General features: G+C 33.6%; 1 protein-coding gene across 1 annotated transcript; it reads left to right on the forward strand.

Moving 5' to 3' along the window:
* Positions 1-2,583: 2,583 nt before the first annotated feature.
* On the forward strand, positions 2,584-17,202 carry Clec12a (C-type lectin domain family 12 member A). Its single transcript, XM_076852643.1, has 6 exons — positions 2,584-2,817; positions 5,895-5,993; positions 6,291-6,479; positions 7,388-7,539; positions 8,792-8,898; positions 16,932-17,202. Exons 1-6 carry the CDS (start codon positions 2,727-2,729, stop codon positions 17,101-17,103), a joined length of 810 nt encoding a protein of 269 aa, XP_076708758.1. The 5' UTR covers positions 2,584-2,726; the 3' UTR covers positions 17,104-17,202.
* The last annotated feature ends 5,158 nt before the right edge of the window (positions 17,203-22,360 follow it).

Below are 22,360 nucleotides of genomic sequence, written 5' to 3' on the forward strand. Positions count from 1 at the left end.
CAAGAGCACTACAAACCTATAAGGTAAAAACACTAACAATCTAGACCCCTAGAGCTGGAAAGGAAGACACATGAGCAACACAAAAAGAAAAGGGAAGAAAGTACCACAAACAAATCAAGACACCAATCATTAGAATCATTGGCAGCCACAGCAGAAAAAAATGACAAAGAGAGACTTCAAGATATACATGGTTAAAATGTTCTGTAAACTAAAGGAAGATATAAGAGAGCAAATACAAGCAGTGAAAGATCACTTCGACAAGGAGCTACATAAACAAATCCAAGAAGCAAAAGATCACCTCAACAGGGAGATAGAGGTTCTAAAAACAAAACAAAACAAACAAACAAAAAAAACTGAAATCCTTGAAATGAAAGAAACAATAAACCAAATTAAAAACTCAAATGAAAGCATTACCAACAGAGTAGACCACTTGGAAGATAGGACATCAGACAATGAAGATAAAATATATAATCTTGAAAAGAACATAGACCACACAGTGATAATGATAAGAAACCATGAGTAGAACATTCAAGAAATATGGGATAGCATAAAAAGACCAAATTTAAGAGTATGGGATAGAGGAAGGCATAGAGGTCCAAACCAAAGGAATAAACAATTAAATAATATCAGAAAACTTTCCAAAAATGAAGAATATATTGGAAACCCAAATTCAAGAAGCCTACAGGATGCCAAATGTTCAAAATCACAACAATCCACACCAAGGCACATTATAATAAAAATGCCCAACGTACAGAATAAGAAGAGAATTTTAAAAGCCACAAGAGAAAGGAATCAGATTACGTATAGGGAAAAACCAATTAGGATAACAGCAGATTTTTCAACCCAGGCCCTGAAAACTTGAAGATCTTGGAATAATATACATCAAGCTCTGAAAGAATATGGGTGCCAAATCTTGTATCCAGAAAAATCAAGCTTTCTATTTTAAGATGAAATAAAAACTTTCCATGATAATCAAAAGTTAAAAGAATTTATAGCTAGAAAACCAGCACTACAAAATATCCTTGGCAAAACATTCCACAAAGAGGAAATGAAAAACAATGAAAATAGGCAGAGGGAGGTAGTACCCTAAAGGAAAAATTAATCAAGGAAGAAAATCAAGTCAAGTTAAATAATAAAAATAAACAAATATGGCTGGAAATACAAACCATGTCTCAAAAATAATCATAAATGTTAATGGCATAAACTACTAACTACTAAAGACATAGGCTATCAGATTGGATTTTTTAAAAAGACTCAACAATATGCTGCCTACAGGAGACTCATCTGATATGAAAAGACACACACAGACTAAAGGTGAAAGTTTAGGAAAAATCACACCACTCACATGGATTGCAGAAACAAGCAGGGGTTTCCATCTTCATATCAAATAAAGTAGACTTCAAGGAAAAGTTAATTAAAAGGGATAAAGATGGACACTGCATACTGCTCAAGAGAACCATACACCAACAAGACATAACAATTATAAATATATATGCCCCCAAACAATGGTGCAACTATGTTCATCAAACAGAGTAAGATTTACTAACAAAAATTAAGAAAGATTTACTAAAAAAATCAAGAAACATTAAAAAATAATCATTGCTCATTTCCCATCTTCACTTTCATACTGATCAAGAATACTAAGAATGTTGAGTCAAATTAACAGAACACAAACCTGGATGATCTTAGGAACTCCTTCTCTCCTTTTGGAAGCTTAGCTAAGTGGGTCATATTGATAGAGGCTGTCTATAAAAAGACAGCAAGGCTGATCTTAATTTTTCTAGCCTACAGAACTGATCACAGAGCCCTCACATACAGACCTTTACCATAATTTGAAAGTTACCAGTGTGGCTTCTAGGCCCAAGATCCCTTATTATGTCTCTTGAAATTTAGAGAAATAAGGCATTCTAAAGCTCCTCATAGGCTATAGCTATGCAGCAGTGTGAAGGATGTTTTGTACTCTCTCACTGTAGTTGGGAGTCACTTTTTGTGTGCATTCAGTCTCCTAGTCAAGCCAATCCTTCTACTGGGATCTTGCTCATGATGCAGACAGAACACTTAAACTAGTCCATTACTTTGGATTAGAGAATGTTTTGTGAACTGCATCTTTTCTATTATATTTTTGCTTAAAAATAAATTCTACTTATAGCCATACTATGTGGAGCTAATAATTTGTGTACTTTTGTGTGATAATAATAATAATATACAAACACAATTTCAAAAAATACTTTATAGTCAGGTGCAGTGTTGCACACCTGTAATCCCAGCTTCTTGGAGTCAAAGGTAGGTGGGTCACAAGTTCAAGGCTAACCTGAGTAGCTTAGCTTAACCCTGTCTCAAAATAAAAATAAATAAATAAATAAAAAGGGTTAGGTATGTTACTCATTGATAGAGTACCCCTGGGTTTAAATTGGCAGTTCTGAAAGAAAATAAAGCCAAACTTTATTTAGTTGGTAAATATATAGAAATAAGAAAAAGGAAGAAATATGAGGAAGAAAGATGTTTCCTCTTGCAACAGCTCTCTCTTTCGTCTGAGGTCAGAGACAAACTTGTATGCAGACATATGAGAGACTAGTACAGTAAGTTTATGATCAGAAGCTGAAGCTTGTAAATTTAAGCCTCAGTTTAGAAGAAGTTTAGTTACAGATCTCACTTAACATTCAAGGATTAGCTGTCCCGCACCTTTTTTAAAAACACTTTCTCAAATTTTCCTTGAATATTCACCAATGTCTGAAGAAATTACTTATGCAAATCTAAAATTCCAGGACTCCAATAAGACAGAAAATACCCAGGATCTTCAAAAATTTGGGGAAAAAGGTAAGATTTTGAGCTATGGATGTGTTGTAAGGTGGCAGAAGTGGTTGTACTTCCCACTTCAGGTATGAGTGCATGGATAATGATATTGGTATCATTCAATCTGAATTTTTAATCAAGTCTCCCATTTTTACCAATTGTATCAAAAGTAGCCGAATTAACTGACTATAGGGTTTTTCTTTTTCTAAAATAAGTGATGTATACACTGAACATTCTTAATCTTTACAAGTCTACTCTTTAATGTTACTCAAGATACATAAAAAAAGATATTTTCTAATGGCTGGGTTGTCTAAAGTGTTTTTCCCTTCATTAGATAAAGCTGTGGAACAAGGAGAATATTTTGCTAATGAAAATCATAGATTTTTTGTTTCTTTTTTAAAGGAACATGATTGCATGTATGTATTTAAAAGAAAAAGAAATAATTTTTGTTTTTGAAAGTATTATCTTTGGTACTTGACTCCCAATTCATCTCTAATTTCCTTTCCACCAGCTTTTTGAGGCTTCTTTTCTCACTGTCTCATGGAAACTGTTCTTGTCTAGGTCACCGATGGCCTCCCTGTTTCCTCTGAATAGTCATGTTTTTATTATTTGTTGCTTCACTTCCCTGCATCATTTACAGAGTTGAACATTCCTTCTTTTGCAAACATTTTCTCTGCACATTTTCTGGACGTGGTTTCTGATATCACAGGCACTGCTGTTTCTGCTTCCCCCCCGACCCCGGATCAATGTTTATTCGATGGAGTACCCCAGGGCTGTGTTCTGGGTCCCCTTTTCTTATGTCACTCAATATGCTCTTGTAAGTTGCTTCATTCTGTCATTTGGTTTCAAAAACAATGACTTCCAAATATATTCTTAGGACTTTCCCCAGGATCTCAAGACTAGAAAATCTCAAGACTGCTTCTCAATTTTATATGAAGTTCTTTTATTTATTTATTTATTTTTACTTCCTTGAATAAATATCATTTTTCACATTGACCAGAACGCTACAGCCACTCTATTTCTGTTTTTCAAATAGAAAGCTTTCCCCAAAATTAGGGTTGTTGAACTAGACATTTTTGCTGTATGCAGTTCTATTCCCACTAACTTTGCATGCTGATTCCCACTTTCCACAAGTTCTAAACTACTTACTTTCTAACTCATAACTCAGCTTCAAATTTCTGTACACTGTAGTCCAATGTGAGATTTATCTATCCATCTATTCATTTGGTTCCTCTCATAATAAAATATGTCTCCATGAGAACAGAGACTTGCAAGTCTTGTCACTTCCGTATCAGTGGCAATCACAATAGTGTCTAGCAAATACAATGTACCCAATGATAGCTTTCAAATAATGGAATGCATAGACAAATTAGAAAATAATTTTTACAAAAGTTAGCACTTAAATTTGTAATTCTAACTTTAGGTATGATCCTGACCATGTAGTTCTTTTTATAATAACAATTTTCTAATGTCTAAAGGAATTAAGTTTTACATTTTATTTTCAATTCTCTCTGGATTTCACATTTTTGCACTATCAACTGTGGGATGTTAAGATATATTTCACAAACATAATAAGATTATGACATTATCCTTGAATTGTATTTTCTTTAAATAGTCTTCACATATACATATGATGACAAATTTAAATAACATAGCTACTTAATGATAATTTACAATATAAATTTCATGATTTTTGTAGGGAAATGATCTATTCTGGGCTTTACTACTCAGTAAAGAAAGAAAAGAAGCATTTGATAAAAGTTTTTTGCTAAAAAAATTTTTTAAAAATTGAAAATTCTGATCAGTAAATGGTATAGCTCTAAACTAAAGAAGGCATGGAGCCAATGAGGATGTTGAAAATACTGGGGGTCCTGGGTACCCCAGGAGCTAAAATAAACATTCGGAGATTGATTAGTTTTGTTGACAAGGCAAGAATTTTACTTTCATGGTGCAGATGGGTGCACAACAATCAAAACTGAAAGGCAGGTGCAATGAATAGGCAGTCTGCTAGGCTTTTATCCCTGATGCAAGGGCACTGGGTTGTTGCCCATTAGTCAGGGCTAACCACACAATCTTTGGCTTGGACAGCCATTAAGGAAAGTGAGTACTTGACAGCTACCCATTGGTCAGCTGAATTCACTATCTCCTATTGGGATATTTAAAGAGATGTATCTTTTAGTTGTCCCCCACCTCCCTTTGTTCCCTTCTTGTGGGAAAGTCCCCCTGGGTTGAGTGCTTTCTGTCACCTGCACAGTTTATCTCTGTTGGTCTGGTGGGTCCCTTCCTTCTCACCGCCTTTTATCAAGGGTCTGTGAATTTTTACACTCACCTGTTAACTGCTTGTAACTTTCCATTCTGCTCTACCCCCCAGCTGCCTTTTTTAGAACCCAAATCATTTTACATTTAAAACTAAATACATGACTGTATGACCAATGTGATTCTGCAACCTGTACACTCAGAAAAATGAGAAATTATACCCCATCTGATTCAAATGTATGATACGTCAAGATCATTGTACTGTCGTGTGTAACTAATTAAAACAAACAAAAAAACCTAAATACTGCATTTTGAAAATGAACCACCGGTATTTTCTATTTCTCATAAGGGAATACCTGGACATATTACAAAGAAAAAGCCTACCTTGTTATGTTCTGCAACCAAACTAGGGGTTACATGGGGAATACATAAACAACTAAAAGTATTTCCTTTGATAAGCTGCAAACTATGCCTTAAAGAAAGGTTACTCAGATTGACTTCTATGCTATTTGCCAGCTACTCATTTTCCCCAAATTTATACACAAGATGCACAGTGTCAAGATTAACTGCTTTCTCTTCTTTCTTTTATAAACTTCATCTTTGCCTTTTGGTTTCTTGAATCACTCTAAAAGTTTACCTCTTCACTTATGAGAACCATTTTGCATGACAAACAACAAACTAACTCTTCTGACTTATTCTTGATTTACAATTGAAAAAAAATGTTTTAAAGTCCATGAGTTTTTAGCAAATCACATTCCTTTTCAAGGTACATATTAGGAAACAAATAAAGGCAAAATGAATTAACAAATGAATGAATCAAATTTTGCTAATGTTGTTTTCTACAGTACCTTCTGTTCCTTCCCCTCTGTGGCGTCAATCAGCCTTGATCCTGACTCTCCTCTGCCTTCTGCTGCTCATTGGACTGGGAGCCGTGGGAGGCGTATGTATGTATTAACACTGTCCTGACTGAAAGGAAAAGCATCTAAAATGTTATGAATTTTACAGTCTAAGTTTATTCTTTGAATTAAGGGCTTGTAATAATAAGAGGTGATGTGCCCACAAATAAACCTTAATGTGGTTTATAGACTTTTAAATATTACTTTTGCAAAACAAAAGAGAAAACAGCAAAAATTCAAAGCAAAACAAAACAAACAAAATTTATAAAAGTGATAATTCTATCGAGGGTTTACAATGTTTTATCATCTCTCTCTCACACCTTTCTCCTTTTTTTTCAACTGGAGTTTATAAAACTTTGAAGTTCGAAATGGAAAAACTGAATAAACTGCAAAATATAAAAGAAGAACTTCAGAGAAATGTTTCCCTACAACTCATGGATAACAACAGAAGCTCAGAAAATATCAAGAGCCTCTCTATCACACTGCAAATAGTAGCCACCAAATTGTGTCGTGAGCTATATAAAAAAGAACCAGGTAACCGTGTGTTGCTCTCAGAGTTACTAGCCATTAAAGTCACTTAAGAATAATTAGAATAAACCTTAATAAATAATTAGAATAAACCTTAAAGTCACTTAAGAATAATTTTATCACTAACCATTGTTTAAAGAAAGGAATTAAATTTAGTTGATGAAATTCTCATTGATATCTTCATGCAGTTAGAAGAAAAAAATAATCATAACTATAAGCTGCCAAATTATTAAGGAATGACATTTATGTAATAAAAGAGACAATATGTAATTTCTGTAATCTGTTATTACTATTATTTTAGGCTCTGTGGTCATTAGACAACAGGAAAGGAAGTACATCTTTTTTAATTACCTCATTCCAAATTGCAGTAAATGATGAAAGGCCATAGAAAAGAGATGCACTATTAGTGTTACCTTGGGAAATTGGTGTTATAACATTTATATAAATTTGTATAGGTTTTTTTGTTTGTTTGTTTTAGTTCCTTATGCCTCTGAGTAGTCTCTCCAATAGTGAACAAGTCAGAGAGCTACAGGTGCACTAGTTGGAGAAGGGAGGATTTCTACAGGTGTGTGTGTGTGTGTGTGTGAAACTGATTCTTACCATACAGAATATATCCTGTGGTTAGCTTTTATTGCCATAAGTAAATACGAGAAATGATGAAAATTATCCAGGTCTCCTGTTATAGTAAGACACACTTGAATCTAAGTTCTTACTTTAAAATTTTTTGTTCAAATTATGTGTCAGACACATTTTTTTGTGATATGTAGGAATGTAACATACTAAATTCATTTTGTTTCTCTTTCTTTCACCTAAAAAGAAGAAACACTGTAAATTTGTTCATTGTCACATAAAGTAAGGAAATAATAACAAAGAGTATTCATTAAAAAAACAAATAAAACTATTTCTTCTTCCAGAGCACAAATGTAAACCTTGTCCAGAAAGATGGATATGGTATGGGGATAGCTGTTACATCCTATTCAATCATTTTGAAACATGGCAAAATAGCGAAATCTTCTGTTCTGCTCAGAATGCCAGTCTGTTGCAAGTTAGGAACAAAAAAACAACGGTAAGACTCCCCAAGTCTCTCAGCCTGTGAGAAAGGAAATCTCTTCTCCCATTATAAAATAGGAGTGGGGTATGTTAGGAAAGATCTGTATCAACCCACTCATGATTTTTGCTTATTCTGGTCAAAGTGCAAGGTGATTGAGACTTTGTACATTTTTCTCAGGGAATCACAGCCAAGGTAAAACACACAAAACCTTAGCTTAGGATCTTAGAATCAATAGAATCTTGAAACTGATGGGGGGAAGAATAGATCAGGGGTACCCAGAATCTTCAGGCCTGTGACCATTACCAAGTTGGAACTCTGGAATCAGGCCTCAGTATATTTATCGGAACATTTATCTGAAAACACAGGTTCTAGAGATCATTCTTGAGAATTACCAATTTCATAAAAAGAATGTAAGAGGATATTTCTTGTTTCTACCTTGTTGTATTTTTTCATTAAAAGAAAAAGTGTGGCTAACTATGCTATCACAAAACATATATAAACAAGTAGAAATTGGATGGTATGACAAGGGCAAGTGCCAAGCAAATCTGCTAAACTGAGTTAAGGGGTCCCAGAATAAGTGTTTTTTCTGTGCTTTATTTATTTTCTGATTTACTTTTTTTTCCTTTTTTTCCAGGTCTAAAATTTTTTCCACATTTCACATACTATTTCTGGTCCCTCAGTAATCATATGTTTCTCAGCAAAATTACATTTTCTAAGCATGTCAGCTTCTTTACTGTAAGGCAATTTGGCATTCTTTACAGAAGAGGGGATATCAATCATAATTTCTTTCTCATTAAATTATTCTTAGATAATCCATTCATAGTGTTTTACTCAAGGAAAAATTTAAAGTCAGGAATATGAAAGGACACATTGTTTTGACTACAAAATTTTGGACTGGTTCTGAATTCTATTCTATGGATATTTTTCTCCTATTCTGCTGCACCATTTTCCTACTCTGCTTTTTCTGTTAATACTCCGTTACACTCAATAACTACCTCCTTTGCCTTTGACTTAATATTTACTGCTCAAATATTCAAACTTGTTAGTTATGCCATGAACTGACTTACTCCCTGTGAGACAGAAAGCGATACCATAAAACTGCTGAAATCTTAAGGTTAAAATCACTTTCAACTTCTTTTAAATGGCATTGAAAATTAGTAGTACAATATCAAAAATACTAGGAAAGTAATTTGTCAGAAATTACATTGTAAGGAAAGTACAACAGAACACATATTTTTAAAAAACAGATTATTTCTATTCCCTATAGGAATTCATAAAATCCTTTCAATTATATGACTTTTGGCTGGGAGTATCTCCTGGAAATTATCACATGAATGGTGAAAGGCTGGATGACGTGATTGCCTCTTCTGCTTGGTAAGTCTCTATTCTTGTTGTATTTTTATAGTTGGGTTTAAGTTTAGATATTTTTACCAGGAGCACTGTAAGCAGCAATTATCAAGCTTTCATTGTGATTGCATCCTTAAAGATCCTTGTTCTGTCATATTTACTTGATGTGTTTGATCATACAGAAAATAACCACAAATGTATTCTCGTTATAGTGACAAATCACTAACAAAGTCATAGTAGCCAAATTTAGGGAAGTGTCTATAAATAATTATTTTTTCTAAGGAAATTATGAAAGTCAACAAAATTCACTGGACCCTAACAAGTACTTAATAATATGCTAAATTCTGGGATTCATAGATGTATGAAAGATCGATATGTTCCTTAAGTTACTTAAACATCAATCATATGTGAAGACTAACTAAATAATTCTAGAGATTAAAAAGACCATAATGTGATAAATTTTTCAGTCAGAAAACAGATTATCCAAAAATATTTTTGGATTTTTAGTTATAATTGACACATAAATTAGAAAATTTTAGGGAAAAACTGACCAGAAGAACATTTCATTGTAAAGAATTACATGAACTTTAGCATGGTATACTGTATATGTGTGTAACTGTGTGTATAATGCAATATGTAATGCACATATATGTATATGAAATAATTAATTGTGTAATCTATTTAAGAAAGTAGTTACACTACTATAAATGGGATTATACATTGTATTTGTTCTGCTTGTAATGGGAAAAAACATCAAGTTTTTACATAAAAATGTGTCAAAATACAATTTGTATTGTATAATATCTGAAATTTAGAAGCTGGCCATATTAAAGAAAGAAATTAGAGTGTTAACCTGCTGAACACTGTTGGGAGGCCAGCATTTATCCCAAATTCTTAGCTGAGGACACATCAAGTAGGGTCAGTTAAAGCAATTGCACTGGAATGTTCCCACTGACTCAATACTGATATTTCTGAATATTCATCAGCCCAACCACATAGCAAATAGAGATTTTTTGTTTTGTTTTATGCTCTTGTTTTTTTTTCCTTCAAATATAAATAGTAAGTATAGGAGTGTGGATCAGAAAGATGAGATGACTCTGGTGGCTGGCAATGACAGAAAAAATAGGAGGTAATATCTGCATAAATGAAGGGGAGACAAATATATATCTGAAAGGTCTGATTTGGCATTGAAGGCCTAGAGGTGAAGGTAATATGGGTGTTAGGAGAGGTGAAATCTTGTTTTGAAAAAGCAGAATATATGTGTGCTTGCAATTTTTGCTAATGGAAAGGTATTTACAATGGAATGGAATACATGGCGGATATTTCAAATTATCAAGAAATAACACTGAAATAAAATGTATATAATCATCATATATATGATTTATATATGTACATGTTATTTTTTGTTTTGTTCCTTTTCTTTTATTAGTGCATTATATTATACATAATAATTGGGTTCATTTTGACAAAATCATACATACATGCAATTTAAAGTACCTCATTTTAGTCCCTGGTTGCCCTCTTTTCCTCTTCTCCTCCCTAATCCTATTCTCCTTCTGCTGCTGTATTGGATTATTTTGGATAAACACCAAGGAGTGGGATAGCTGGATTATAGAGAAATTTCATTCCTAGATTTTTGTGGAATCTCCAAAAAAAATCTTTCCAGGGTGATGACTAATTTTCAGTCCCACCAACAATGTATGAGTATACTTTTTTTCTCACCTCCTCACCAGCATTTATTATGTGTTTGTATTTTTTGATAGCTGCCATTCTGACTGGAGTGAGATAAAATCTCAATGCAGTTTTTATTTGCATTTCTCCAATTGCTAGAGACGTTGCACATTTTTCATATATTTGCTGGACATTTGTATTTTTTCTTTTGAGAAATATCTGGTTAGTTCTCATTCTCATTTCCTGATGTGTTATTTATTTTCTTGGTGTTAACTTTTCTGAGTTCTTTATATATTCTGGATATTAATCTCCTGTCAGAGGAGGAGCTGGCAAAGATTTTCTCCCATTTCTTAGGCTGTCTTTTCACACTCTCGTTTCCTTTGCTGTGCAGAAGTTTGATTTCCTTGCAGTGTCTTTATTTTTTTATTGAAATGATATTTCATCTGTAATTGTTTTCTTAATTCATTCCTTAGTTCAGTAAAAATTTATCTAATGAGTTTTTATAAGTCTTTCTCTGGAATTTTGTCCATTTCCGTATCTGTAAGTTCCTTTGTTAGGGGACTGTGAATTTGGGGAGGAAATTTGTTTGCCTATTTCCTCATGTTTTCAGAGTCTTGATTTTCCTCATCCATTGACCATCCATGCATCTATCCATCCATCCATCAATCTCTTTCTTTTATATATGTATTCTTTTGTGTTATCTTTTTGTTCTAGGGACTTCTTTGTTTTTTTATGTACAAGGTGATGTCCAAGAGTAGGAACTGGAATCCCCCTCTAGTTGTTCCTATTTGGGGCCTGGTTACTGGTTTGGGATTTTTGTCTCCCCTATACTACATGTTTGAGTATTATTGAGGTTTGAGTGAGGGAAGCTCATGTTTGGGGTGAATTTTGCTATTACTTGCCTGAGTTGTGAGCATTGTTCAGCAGCGGGATCCTCTGTGAACTCAGAGTGGCACAATCACTTTCCAGTCAGTCTTAGAAGAAGGGGGAGCCTAGAATAGCAATAATGTGTGCAACAGATGTACAAGCCTTAAAATAAATGCCTGTGTCTACTTTGACATCTATGACACTAATTACCACCGATATAGGAATGGTGAGATCAGCATTTAACACCAGCATCAACAATAAACAACATGAACTAGATCAGATATTAAACAGCTGATGTCTAGTATGTCATCCACTCTATTATAGAGTAGGGATTACATAAACTTTATAATTCAGTCAAAGAGTAGAATTATAGATTCTTAAGTAAAGAGAAAATAGGGTAGGAAGGCAAGAGAATTTTAAAATATTTAAACAGTGAGCAGAGGAGAAGCAGAAGATGAGTAGCAGATGATGGCTGTAAACATAGAGGAATAAAAAATAACTAAAAGTAACAAATTAATGAAAGAGAGGAAGAGGGAACAGGAAGCTTTGGCTATTAGTAGGGGAAGAGAGTGCAGAAGGGGGTAATAATAGGATTAAAACCAAGGCATAAACAAATGAAAGATCAAGACAACTCAAACCCACATAAAATTTTACCTCACTAAAGTCAATCTGAGGCTAAATAATAATCAGGTAAAAAAGGAAAGCAAGTAAAATGATGTGGATACACACACACACACACACACACACACACACACACCTCTGTGCAGTGGGAACACAAACACACCCATATACCCACATATGCACACAGAATCATGCAGAATGGAAAAAGTAAGAAATTAAAAAAAATAAAATGAGATTAAAATTTAAAAAAAAATTAAAAATGAGTGCAATAGAAAAAGAAGGATAAGAATTCTTAATGAGAAATAAAGGGCTTTTTCCCACTGTGGTGGTCAAAAATGTTGGCAAGGATGGATTTTCATTGCTTATGCTATTGTGCCATTCTTTGCATTTATTTGTGGGCTCTGTAACCCATGGGTTAATGGTTTGGGGCTGTGTAGTCCAATGTCTTTGTGTTCACCAAGCTTTCAGTCATTGTGACCAGGAGCCAAAGCTGGTTGTGTAGCTATCAGCTTCCCATCTCCCAGTATTGGACTGGATACACTAGGGAGTCCCAACAAGGGGTGCCCACTAGTAGCAGGGCTAGTACAGTTCTAAATTGGAAGTTCCAGTAGTTGGGACTTAGTCTTGGCTGAACTTTGGAACTGAGCCATGAGTATTTGAGATTTGACCCACACCTTCTGTTGATGAAGACACTCATCTGTGCTGGACATCTAGGTCTCAGGGGCGTCCGTATATTACATTTTTAAGGTGTGGAGTCTAAATTTCTATAGGTCTTACATTCACCATGGATGTGAGTTACCCAGGATAAGACCAGGAGTGCCGATGGTCATTTCTGGTCAGTTGTTAGCATCTTCCCAACAGCTCATATGGGACACTAGCAACCAAGACAGCTCCCTCTCTCTCCTTGGTATCCCCCAAGCCTGGACTGCCTTAGGCACAAATCTCTTTGTGCCTGCATTAGTCACTGGGGCCCCACAGTAGGGCAACTGTTCAGTCAAGCTGGAAACTTCTTTTATGAGTTCCAGGTTTCCTGCCTCTGCCCGCTGCCACTTGGCCATTTATTAATGGTTCTTTCTGGCTGGTTACCCAGGTTCCGCCCAGACTCTCTGCCCCTTGTCCCCAAATTTTTGGTTGTTTTTCGCTCAACAACTTCACCCACCAATGTTAGGTCCATTAGGATTATCCTGCTTCTCCATTCCACAGGTTTCCCCAAGTCTCTCTATATAGACTTTATATATAAAGTCTATATAAATACATATATATATATATATATATATATATATATATATATATATATATATAGTTTTTTTTAACTGTGTTTTCCTTTCTCTCTGCCTGTTCTCTCGTTCCCCTCAGTCACCCCAGCCATTACCACCACCACTGGCACCAGCAAGCCGACATGATTCTAACATATTGTTTTTTATATTGTCTTCAAAGTTTCTGATTTTCTGTGTCTCTAATGGTTTCTTTGACCATCTGGGGTGGAACTTCAGTGAGTGCCCTTAGTTATCCACTTTGCTGAACAACAGTCTTCTCACTTTGTAAATCTGGAGCTGAGAAACTCCTGAGAAGTACACCCTTCATCTGATCTGCCATTTTCTCTCTTATTTTTGTTCTTGGTGCTATTTGGGGCTTGTATTTGGAAGGGGTTCTGATTAGCATTGGTAATTTGTCACCACAAAAAAAATTTTGTTCTTGAAAAATTTATCAATAAACTTATTTGATGGTCATTATTTATTGACCCAAAAACTGATGCTATATCTATTCAAAATACGTTTTTAGTTTACAAATATGTCTTTCATGCATCGTCCTCAATCACTAATTCAGTGTTTATGAGTTGTTAATTAATTAAAATTGGAATTTTAGAGTAAAATCCTTAAAACTGCCTAAAACGAAATGTCACACGGAGATGATGTTGATCTTCAAGAATTATACAATACTTGCAAGGCTGGTTCAATATATGGAAATCAATAAATGTTATTCACCACATCAATAGACTTAAAGATAAGAAACATACAATCATCTCGATAGATGCAGAAAAAGCATTCGACAAAGTACAGCATCCCTTTATGTTCAAAACACTAGAAAAACTAGGGATAACAGGAACATACCTCAATATTGTAAAAGCTATCTATGCTAAGTCTCAGTCTAGCATCATTCTGAATGGAGAAAAATTGAAAGACATTCCCTCTAAAATCTGGAACAAGACAGGGATGACCTCTCTCACCACTTCTGTTCAACATAGCTCTCGAAACACTGGCCAGAGCAATTAGACGAAAGAAATTAAAGGCATAAAAATAGGAAAAGAAGAACTTAAATTATCACTATTTGCGGATGACATGATTCTATACCTAGAAGACCCAAAAGGATCTACAAATAAACTACTAGAGCTAATCAATGAATTCAGCAAAGTGGCAGGATATAAAATCAACACACATAAATTAAAGGCGTTCCTATATATCAGCGACAAATCTTCTGAAATGGAAATGAGGACAACCATCCCATTCACTATATCCTCAAAAAAAAAAATAAAATACTTGGGAATCAACCTAACAAAAGAGGTGAGAGATTTATATAATGAAAACTACAGAACCCTAAAGAGAGAAATGGAAGAAGATCTTAGAAGATGGAAAAATATACCCTGTTCATGGATAGGCAGAACTAATATCACCAAAATGGCGATATTACCAAAAGTTCTCTATAGATTTAATGCAATGCCAATCAAAATCCCAATGACATTTCTTGTAGAAATAGATAAAGCAATCATGAAATTAATATGGAAATATGGAAGCCCCAGAATAGCAAAAGCAATTCTAAGCAGGAAGTGTGAATCAGGCGGTATAGCGATATCAGACTTCAAACTATACTATAGAGCAATAGTAACAAAAACAGCATGGTACTGGTACCAAAACAGGTGGGTGGACCAATGGTACAGAATAGAGGACACAGAGACCAATCCACAAAATTACAACTATCTTATATTTGATAAAGGGGCTAAAAGCATGCAATGGAGGAAGGATAGCATCCTCAACAAATGGTGCTGGGAAAACTGGAAATCCATATGCAACAAAATGAAACTGAATCCCTTTCTTTCGCCATGCACAAAAGTTAACTCAAAATGGATCAAGGAGCTAGGTATCAAATCAGAGACTCTGCATCTGATAGAAGAAAAATTTGGCTCCAATCTACATATTGTGGGGTCGGGCTCCAAATTTCTTAACAGGACACCCATAGCACAAGAGTTAATAACAAGAATCAACAAATGGGACTTACTCAAACTAAAAAAGTTTTTTCTCAGCAAGAGAAACAATAAGAGAGGTAAATAGGGAGCCTACATCCTGGGAACAAATTTTCACTCCTCACACTTCAGATAGAGCCCTAATATCCAGAGTATACAAAGAACTCAAAAAATTAAACAATAAGAAAACAAATAACTCAATCAACAAATGGGCCAAGGACCTGAACAGACACTTCTCAGAGGAGGACATACAATCAATTAACAAGTACATGAAAAAATGCTCACCATCTCTAGCAGTCAGAGAAATGCAAATCAAAACCACCCTAAGATACCATCTCACTCCAGTAGGATTGGCAGCCATTAGGAAGTCAAACAACAAGAAGTGCTGGCGAGGATGTGGGGAAAAGGGTATACTTGTACATTGCTGGTGGGACTGCAAATTGGTGTGGCCAATTTGGAAAGCAGTATGGAGATTCCTGGGAAAGCTGGGAATGGAACCACCATTTGATCCAGCTATTCCCCTTCTCGGACTACTCCCTAAAGACCTTAAAAGAGCATACTATAGGGATACTGCTACATCAATGTTCATAGCAGCACAATTCACAATAGCCAGACTGTGGGACCAACCTAGATGCCCTTAAATAGATGAATGGATAAAAAAATGTGGCATTTATACACAATGGAGTATTACTCAGTACTAAAAAATGACAAAATCATGGAATTTGCAGGGAAATGATGGCATTAGAGTAGATTATGCTACGTGGAGCTAGCCAATCCCTAAAAAACAAATGCCAAATGTCTTCTTTGATATAAGGAGAACAACTAAGAACAGAGCAGGGAGTAAAGAGCATGAGAAGAAGATTAACATTAAACAGGGATGAGGTGGGAAGAAAAGGGAGAGAGAAGGGAAATTGCATGGAAACGGAAGGAGACCCTCATTGTTATACAAAATTACATATAAGAGGAAGAGAGGGGAAAGGAAAAAAAAACAAGGGGGAGAAATTAATTACAGTAGATGGTGTAGAGAGAGAAGATGGGAGAGGAGGGGAGGGGAAGAGGGAGAGTAGAGGATAGGAAAGGCAACAAAACACAACAGACACTAGTATGGCAATATGTAAAAAAGTGGATGTGTAACCGATGTGATTCTGCAATCTGTATACGGGGTAAAAATGGGAGTTCATAGCCCACTTGAATCAAATGTATGAAATACGATATGTCAAGAACTATGTAATGTTTTGAACAATTAATAATAAAAATTAAAAAACAAAGTACTATATGTTAGGTTAATTTCTGGGTTTGATGATTACAAAGAACATTTGAGAAAAGATTTACTACTGGGCTAGTTAGACTAGAGAATCTTATGGAAGGGCATTATTTTAAGTCATATTAGATGTGAAGGGGTGCTAAGTCTGGAATTAAATGACAGTAAATATTCCAGATGTGGTAAAGTAGAGAAGGCAGAGAGAAATAAAGCAGTGTTTCATATTGTATATGTGTCAATTAAACAATTAACTTGATATTCTGAACTTTAACATAGATTTACCTGAGACAAAGCTGACCTAACGGTAATAATGTCATATTCTAAAAATCATTTTTATTTCTGCGAAAGTATTTTAAATATCTGATTTCCAAATGTGATTTCTTTTTCTTTTCCTTTTTTCAGGTTTAAAAGTAACATAAATGACTTAAATAATAAGAATTGTGGATATATACACAGACTCCATGTTTATTATGCTCCTTGCTCTTATAAGAAAAAAATTATGTGTGAGAAGATGGCAAATTCAGTGAAGATTGAAAGTATATTAATGAGTGAAGATCCAGATGAAAGAATGTAGTCAATGCAATTATTTTGCTAATATCCTAAAATTGATAGGACTTTGGGGCAGCATGCATCACACAGATCACACGAGTTGGATAAAAATGATATAACTAAATTGCTGCCTCTCTCCTAATATTTATGTTATCAGACTTTTTTCTTTTGCCTCATTTGCTGAGGAATCTAAATCCTATCTTCTCACCTACATACAGTCCAGATATTGTTCAGCATAAAGACAGTATTTCTGGTAAATATAGGAATTTGAAACTAATATTTTTTTTGCATTTTCAGAAATAAACCAAGGAAATTTCTGTCTTCTAGAAAATCAGAGAAAATTAATATAGGAATAAATTTAATAATACAATATGAACAATTTTGATTTATTCTAGTAATGTAGATTAATTAAACATTTAAAATGATAAAGAAAAAACTATATAGTTTTAATAGATGTGCAAAAAGTATATGTTGATATACAATACACAATTATAAAAAAGCTTCTCAGAAAACTAGAAGAATATTTCTGTAACGTTATAAAAGATTGTTGAAATAAAACCAAACTTTAAGCAAACAAAAAACTCTAAAGTTTCAATTAACAGTTAACATCATGCTTCTAATAAGAAAATGAAAGTTTTTCTTTTGAGTGCTCTGGAACAAGATGAGGATGATCTTTATCAAAAATTTCATTTAATAAACCCTGTTGTCTATTAGAGGTCCTCAGTGGAAAAAAACAAGAATAAAAATTTAAAAAAATGGAAGAGAGAGAAATAAAACATTTTTATTTGTAAATAATATAACTATGCACATAAAAACAATGATTTATAAGCTATTAGAATAAATAATGTATCAAGGTCAGTGGATAAAATCTCACCATACAAAAATCAACCATATTTCTATGTATTGTGTATTCTATGTATGTATTTGTATGTATTATGTATTATCATTGAACCAATGGAGATAAAATTTTAAATTTAATATAATTTATAATGGCACACAAAAAATATAAAATAAGTATCTAGTAAAAATGTAGACAACCTTCATGTGCAAAAATTTTGTGCAATTTCCCCCTTTGTCTCCCTTTCCTAGAGATCTTTACATTCCAGCACAGAAACTTTGTACACATTCTCCAACATGATCCATTTCAGTTTCAGAAGTTTACAGAGACAGTCAATTATTTTATTAAGAATACATCACTGATCAATTTCTCCTTTTGTCAAACTTTGCTTATTTTCCTTCTCCTGCACAGGTAGGGTCCAGACACACATGCTCCATATTAAACCTGTAAGCTAACTTCTGTCAAGGGGTGTTTTGTGGAAAACAACCTGCAACAGTAGGTAGCAAAAAATATCTAAGAAAACAGATGCTAAGGTGGGATTTGGGGCTTGAATCACCAGCTGCCCACTAGCAATGAAAAACAAATCACTGCTGTTAGGGAAGAAAAAAACACAAAGGCAAAAACTTATGGTGTAATTGTTAAAATCTTGGGAATTGTGAAGACCTGGAATGACAAACCAATGGAGTCAAGATTGCATTAGGAAAATGTATCAGATACTTGAAAAATATGGGTAGAATAAAAACAATAAGGACGGTGGAATTACGCATTTGTTGGCAATCTCAACTGACCTTTCAGAAAAATAACAGGGAAATCTGAAAGTGAATAATCAAGGAAAAAAATCTAAGGGTGAATATTGATAGGTATTAAATGGTAAAGGTTAACATTTCATCAATTAGAAGGCAGGAAAATAGGAACCAGTCTTATAACTTAGTAATAAGACAAAGGCGACAGAAATTCAAAGAAAGTTAAAATTTTAAACTGGGAAAGCCTGTTTTGCCAGAATCAGGGTCCTGTTTGAGAAAGCATAAAAGGAAGACATCTTTGGATGATAACTTCCCAAATCTTGATTCACATATTTTTATGAGACCTCAGAAGTGACCCAAGTCTCTCAATTAATGGCTAACGCACTCTCTTTGATTAAAATATGGTATAGGTTTCCAGTTATAAGTCAAATTGCATGCTCCCGGACAAGAGCTTCATTCACCCATTCTCCTGTCCACAGGGCAAATAAAAAGATAACCTGGCTAACGATATGACTTGTCTCATAAAAAAAGAGATTGTGCACCTACCTATTATGTCTCAGCAAGATAGAGAGCATACATCTGATGAGACTTTCTAAATGCTAGACCAGGTTGGTGGGAAAAGTGACACAAAATTGAATAAGGGAAGTTTATTAATTTAGGACCACTCTCTTGGAATAGTGAATTTAGTAACTGAAAAAAAAGACTTTGAGAAATGGTGCAAACACTCTGACAGGAAGCTTTCAAAAAATGTAGAGAAATAAATGGCCCACACTAGATTAAGAAGAAGTACCATATTTGCTTTGGTAGGAAAAAAGAGAATAAAAATTTCAAAGATGTGGAAATATTAGAGTGGGTACTATTAAAAAATAATAGTTTTCTTAAGCCAATCAAAGAATAATATTCCTTAGGAAGCAATAACATATATGTTGTTAAGAGGGTCACAACATCCTTAAGAAGCTCTTCAGTGACTCCTTAATTGTCAGTGATGGTAACAATAGAAGTAATTACATAACTGAGTTAATTGATAGCAAAGTTGTTGATAGTACACTGAAACTGTAGAGTGCAAATCATTGTTCATCTAGTCTATGACATCATACTAATAAGGCCATACTAATAAGATTTTCATTTTATTCATCAGAAACATTGTTTTCCTCATTATAGAAGTTGTATATATTTTATTACATTTAATTACTATTTTTTGTTTGAGGATGCTCATATAAATGATGTTGTGCTCAGTTTCAAATTGCACTCTTCCACTTGTTCATTACTGATATATTGGAAAGGAATTAACTTTTATATATTAACTTTGTGTTGTGCAACCTTAATTCTGTTGCTTATTTGTTCCATTAGTTATTTTGTATTTGTTTGTTTCCTTTTCTTGATTCTCTTTGGATTTTGTATGTAAACAATAGGTGATCTGCAGACATTTTCATTTATTCCTTCCCAATAAATATATCTTTTATTTATTTTTCTTGTCTTATTTTATTATCTAGTATTTGCAGTATAATTTTGCAAAGGAATAATTAGAAAGAACATCTATGTAGAAAAGTCTAGTTTCTCATCATTAATTATGATGTTATCTGTAGATATTCTCCATTAAATTGGAAAAGCCCCCCCATTTCTAGTTTATTGGATATTTTTTTCATGAATGGGTGTTGAATTTTGTAAAATTCCTTTACATCTACTGATATAATCATATGATTTGTCTTCTTTAGCCTGTTGATGTTCTGGATTACACTAATTGATTTTAGAACATTGAACCAGCCTTGCAAACCTCAGCTAATCTCACTTGGCCATGATGTTTAATTCTCTTTGTACATTATTGGATTTTGTTAGCTAATATTTTGTTTAGGACTTTTCATCTATGCTTATGAGATATATTGGTTTATAGTTCTCTTGTCATGACTTCATTTGGATTTACTAGTAGGGTAATGTTAGGATGAATTTGAAAAGAATAGAATAGTTTCTCTTTTGAAAGAGATTATGGAAAATTGATATAATTTGTAAATCCATTTGATCTTGGTAGTTTATGCTCCAGAAGCTTATAAAAATGTGTTGATTTCTAAAAATTGATGTAGGCCTCCTTAGGTTGTCTATTTTTTCTTGTTTATTTTGACTGATTGTCTTTTAAAGGATTGATCCAAATTGATTTATTTTTATCTCAGTTATCAAATTAGTAATTTGAGTCCTCTTTTTTCTTAGTCTGGCTAAAGGCTTATTGATTTTATTTACCTTTCCAAATAATTTGGGGTTTTATGGATTTTCTATTTATTTCCTACTTTCAATTGTATTTATTTATGTTTAAATATTTATTTATTTTCTTCTGCTTATTTTGGATTTATTTTGCTCTTCTTTCTCTAGTTTCCTAAGGTGAAGAATAGATTATTCATTTGGGATCTGTCTTATTTTCCAATATGCACATTCATTGTTATAAATTTTCCTCTAAGCACTGCTTTCTATCCCATCCCACATATTTTGATAAGTTGTGTTTTCATTTTCATCTAGTTAAAAATATTTTAAACTTTTCTTAGGATTTCCCCTTTGAATAAGAAACAATTTGGTTTGTACATTGAGATGTACAGTGAGAGGACAGAATCAAGTGTCCACAAAGAGACTCATATATAAAATAACCTGATTTATTTTTGAAAAAAAGCAACTTATAGTGAAAAATAGTGGACTTTTAAATAAATGGAGCCAAATCAACCGGATATCTGCATAGAATAAAGAGGAGCTTGCTATCTACCTTATACATAAATGCTTGTTGAAAATGCATTATACAACTAAGCACAAAAATACAAAATATAGTTTCTAATAGAAAACATGAAGAATATTTTTGTGGTTTTATGGTGGACTAATAGTTTATCAACAGGACTTCACAAACATCAATAATAAATATAGGAAAATTAGACTTAATTAAAAATAAGAGCACCATTAACAGAGGAAAAATGCAACCAGGTCTTAGAAAGGATGTCTGCTGAGTTTGTGCTAATATAACATATGCATATGCACAGTTATATAGGCATTATTGTCGCAATATGCAATTAACCCCTATTAATCAATAATAAAACATTCTTATTAAGAAGCAGGCAAAAAGATCTACAGAGAAAATTTATGAGAAAGGATACTCAAATTCCTGAAAGCATAAGAAAGATACTTAATGTTGTAGTTCACTAGAAGAAAAAAAAAAGTCAAAATACAGTGAATGGGGCCTCTAATTCTTCTATTTCTTCACTAAATATTATTATAAATGAAAATAAATCATAAAAATTATAAGTTATAAAAAATTATAGCCACACTACTGTCCTGTAAATCACTAGAACTTATTCCTTCTAACTAGAAATGATAAATGTTTAGGCTATCAATGTTGTTTACATTGATTTGGTCAGAATGGCTTAAATTAAATATATTTCCTAGAATCCTTTTTCTTATTTTATTTCTAATCATATTTGGCAAATAAAGGGAACTCTTGAAATAACTGGAAGACAAAATTAAAGGAGAGGTCTTTATTCTCAAAAGAGTGCTGCAGTCAAGCAGGATGACAGGTAGATGCTGTTGTACCTGTTAGGCCTTAGAGCATCATCTACATCCTTCTCCTTCACATCCAGCTCATCTTGCTGACTTCTTGCCTGTCAGTGGGCAGTAATCCTGGCTCTATCAACAGATACACTGTAGTGGTTCTGCAAAGGAGCATTTTACACAGA

Source organism: Callospermophilus lateralis, chromosome 4, assembly GCF_048772815.1.
Source record: "Callospermophilus lateralis isolate mCalLat2 chromosome 4, mCalLat2.hap1, whole genome shotgun sequence".
Lineage (NCBI taxonomy): Eukaryota > Metazoa > Chordata > Mammalia > Rodentia > Sciuridae > Callospermophilus > Callospermophilus lateralis.

Bases quoted from the DNA above. Each gene is read 5' to 3' on its own strand.
- Clec12a (XM_076852643.1), top strand. From the start codon at position 2,727: ATGTCTGAAGAAATTACTTATGCAAATCTAAAATTCCAGGACTCCAAT. The intron at 2,818-5,894 runs GTAAGATTTTGA...TGTTTTCTACAG, and splicing joins TCAAAAATTTGGGGAAAAAG to TACCTTCTGTTCCTTCCCCT. The intron at 8,899-16,931 runs GTAAGTCTCTAT...TCCTTTTTTCAG, and splicing joins GTGATTGCCTCTTCTGCTTG to GTTTAAAAGTAACATAAATG.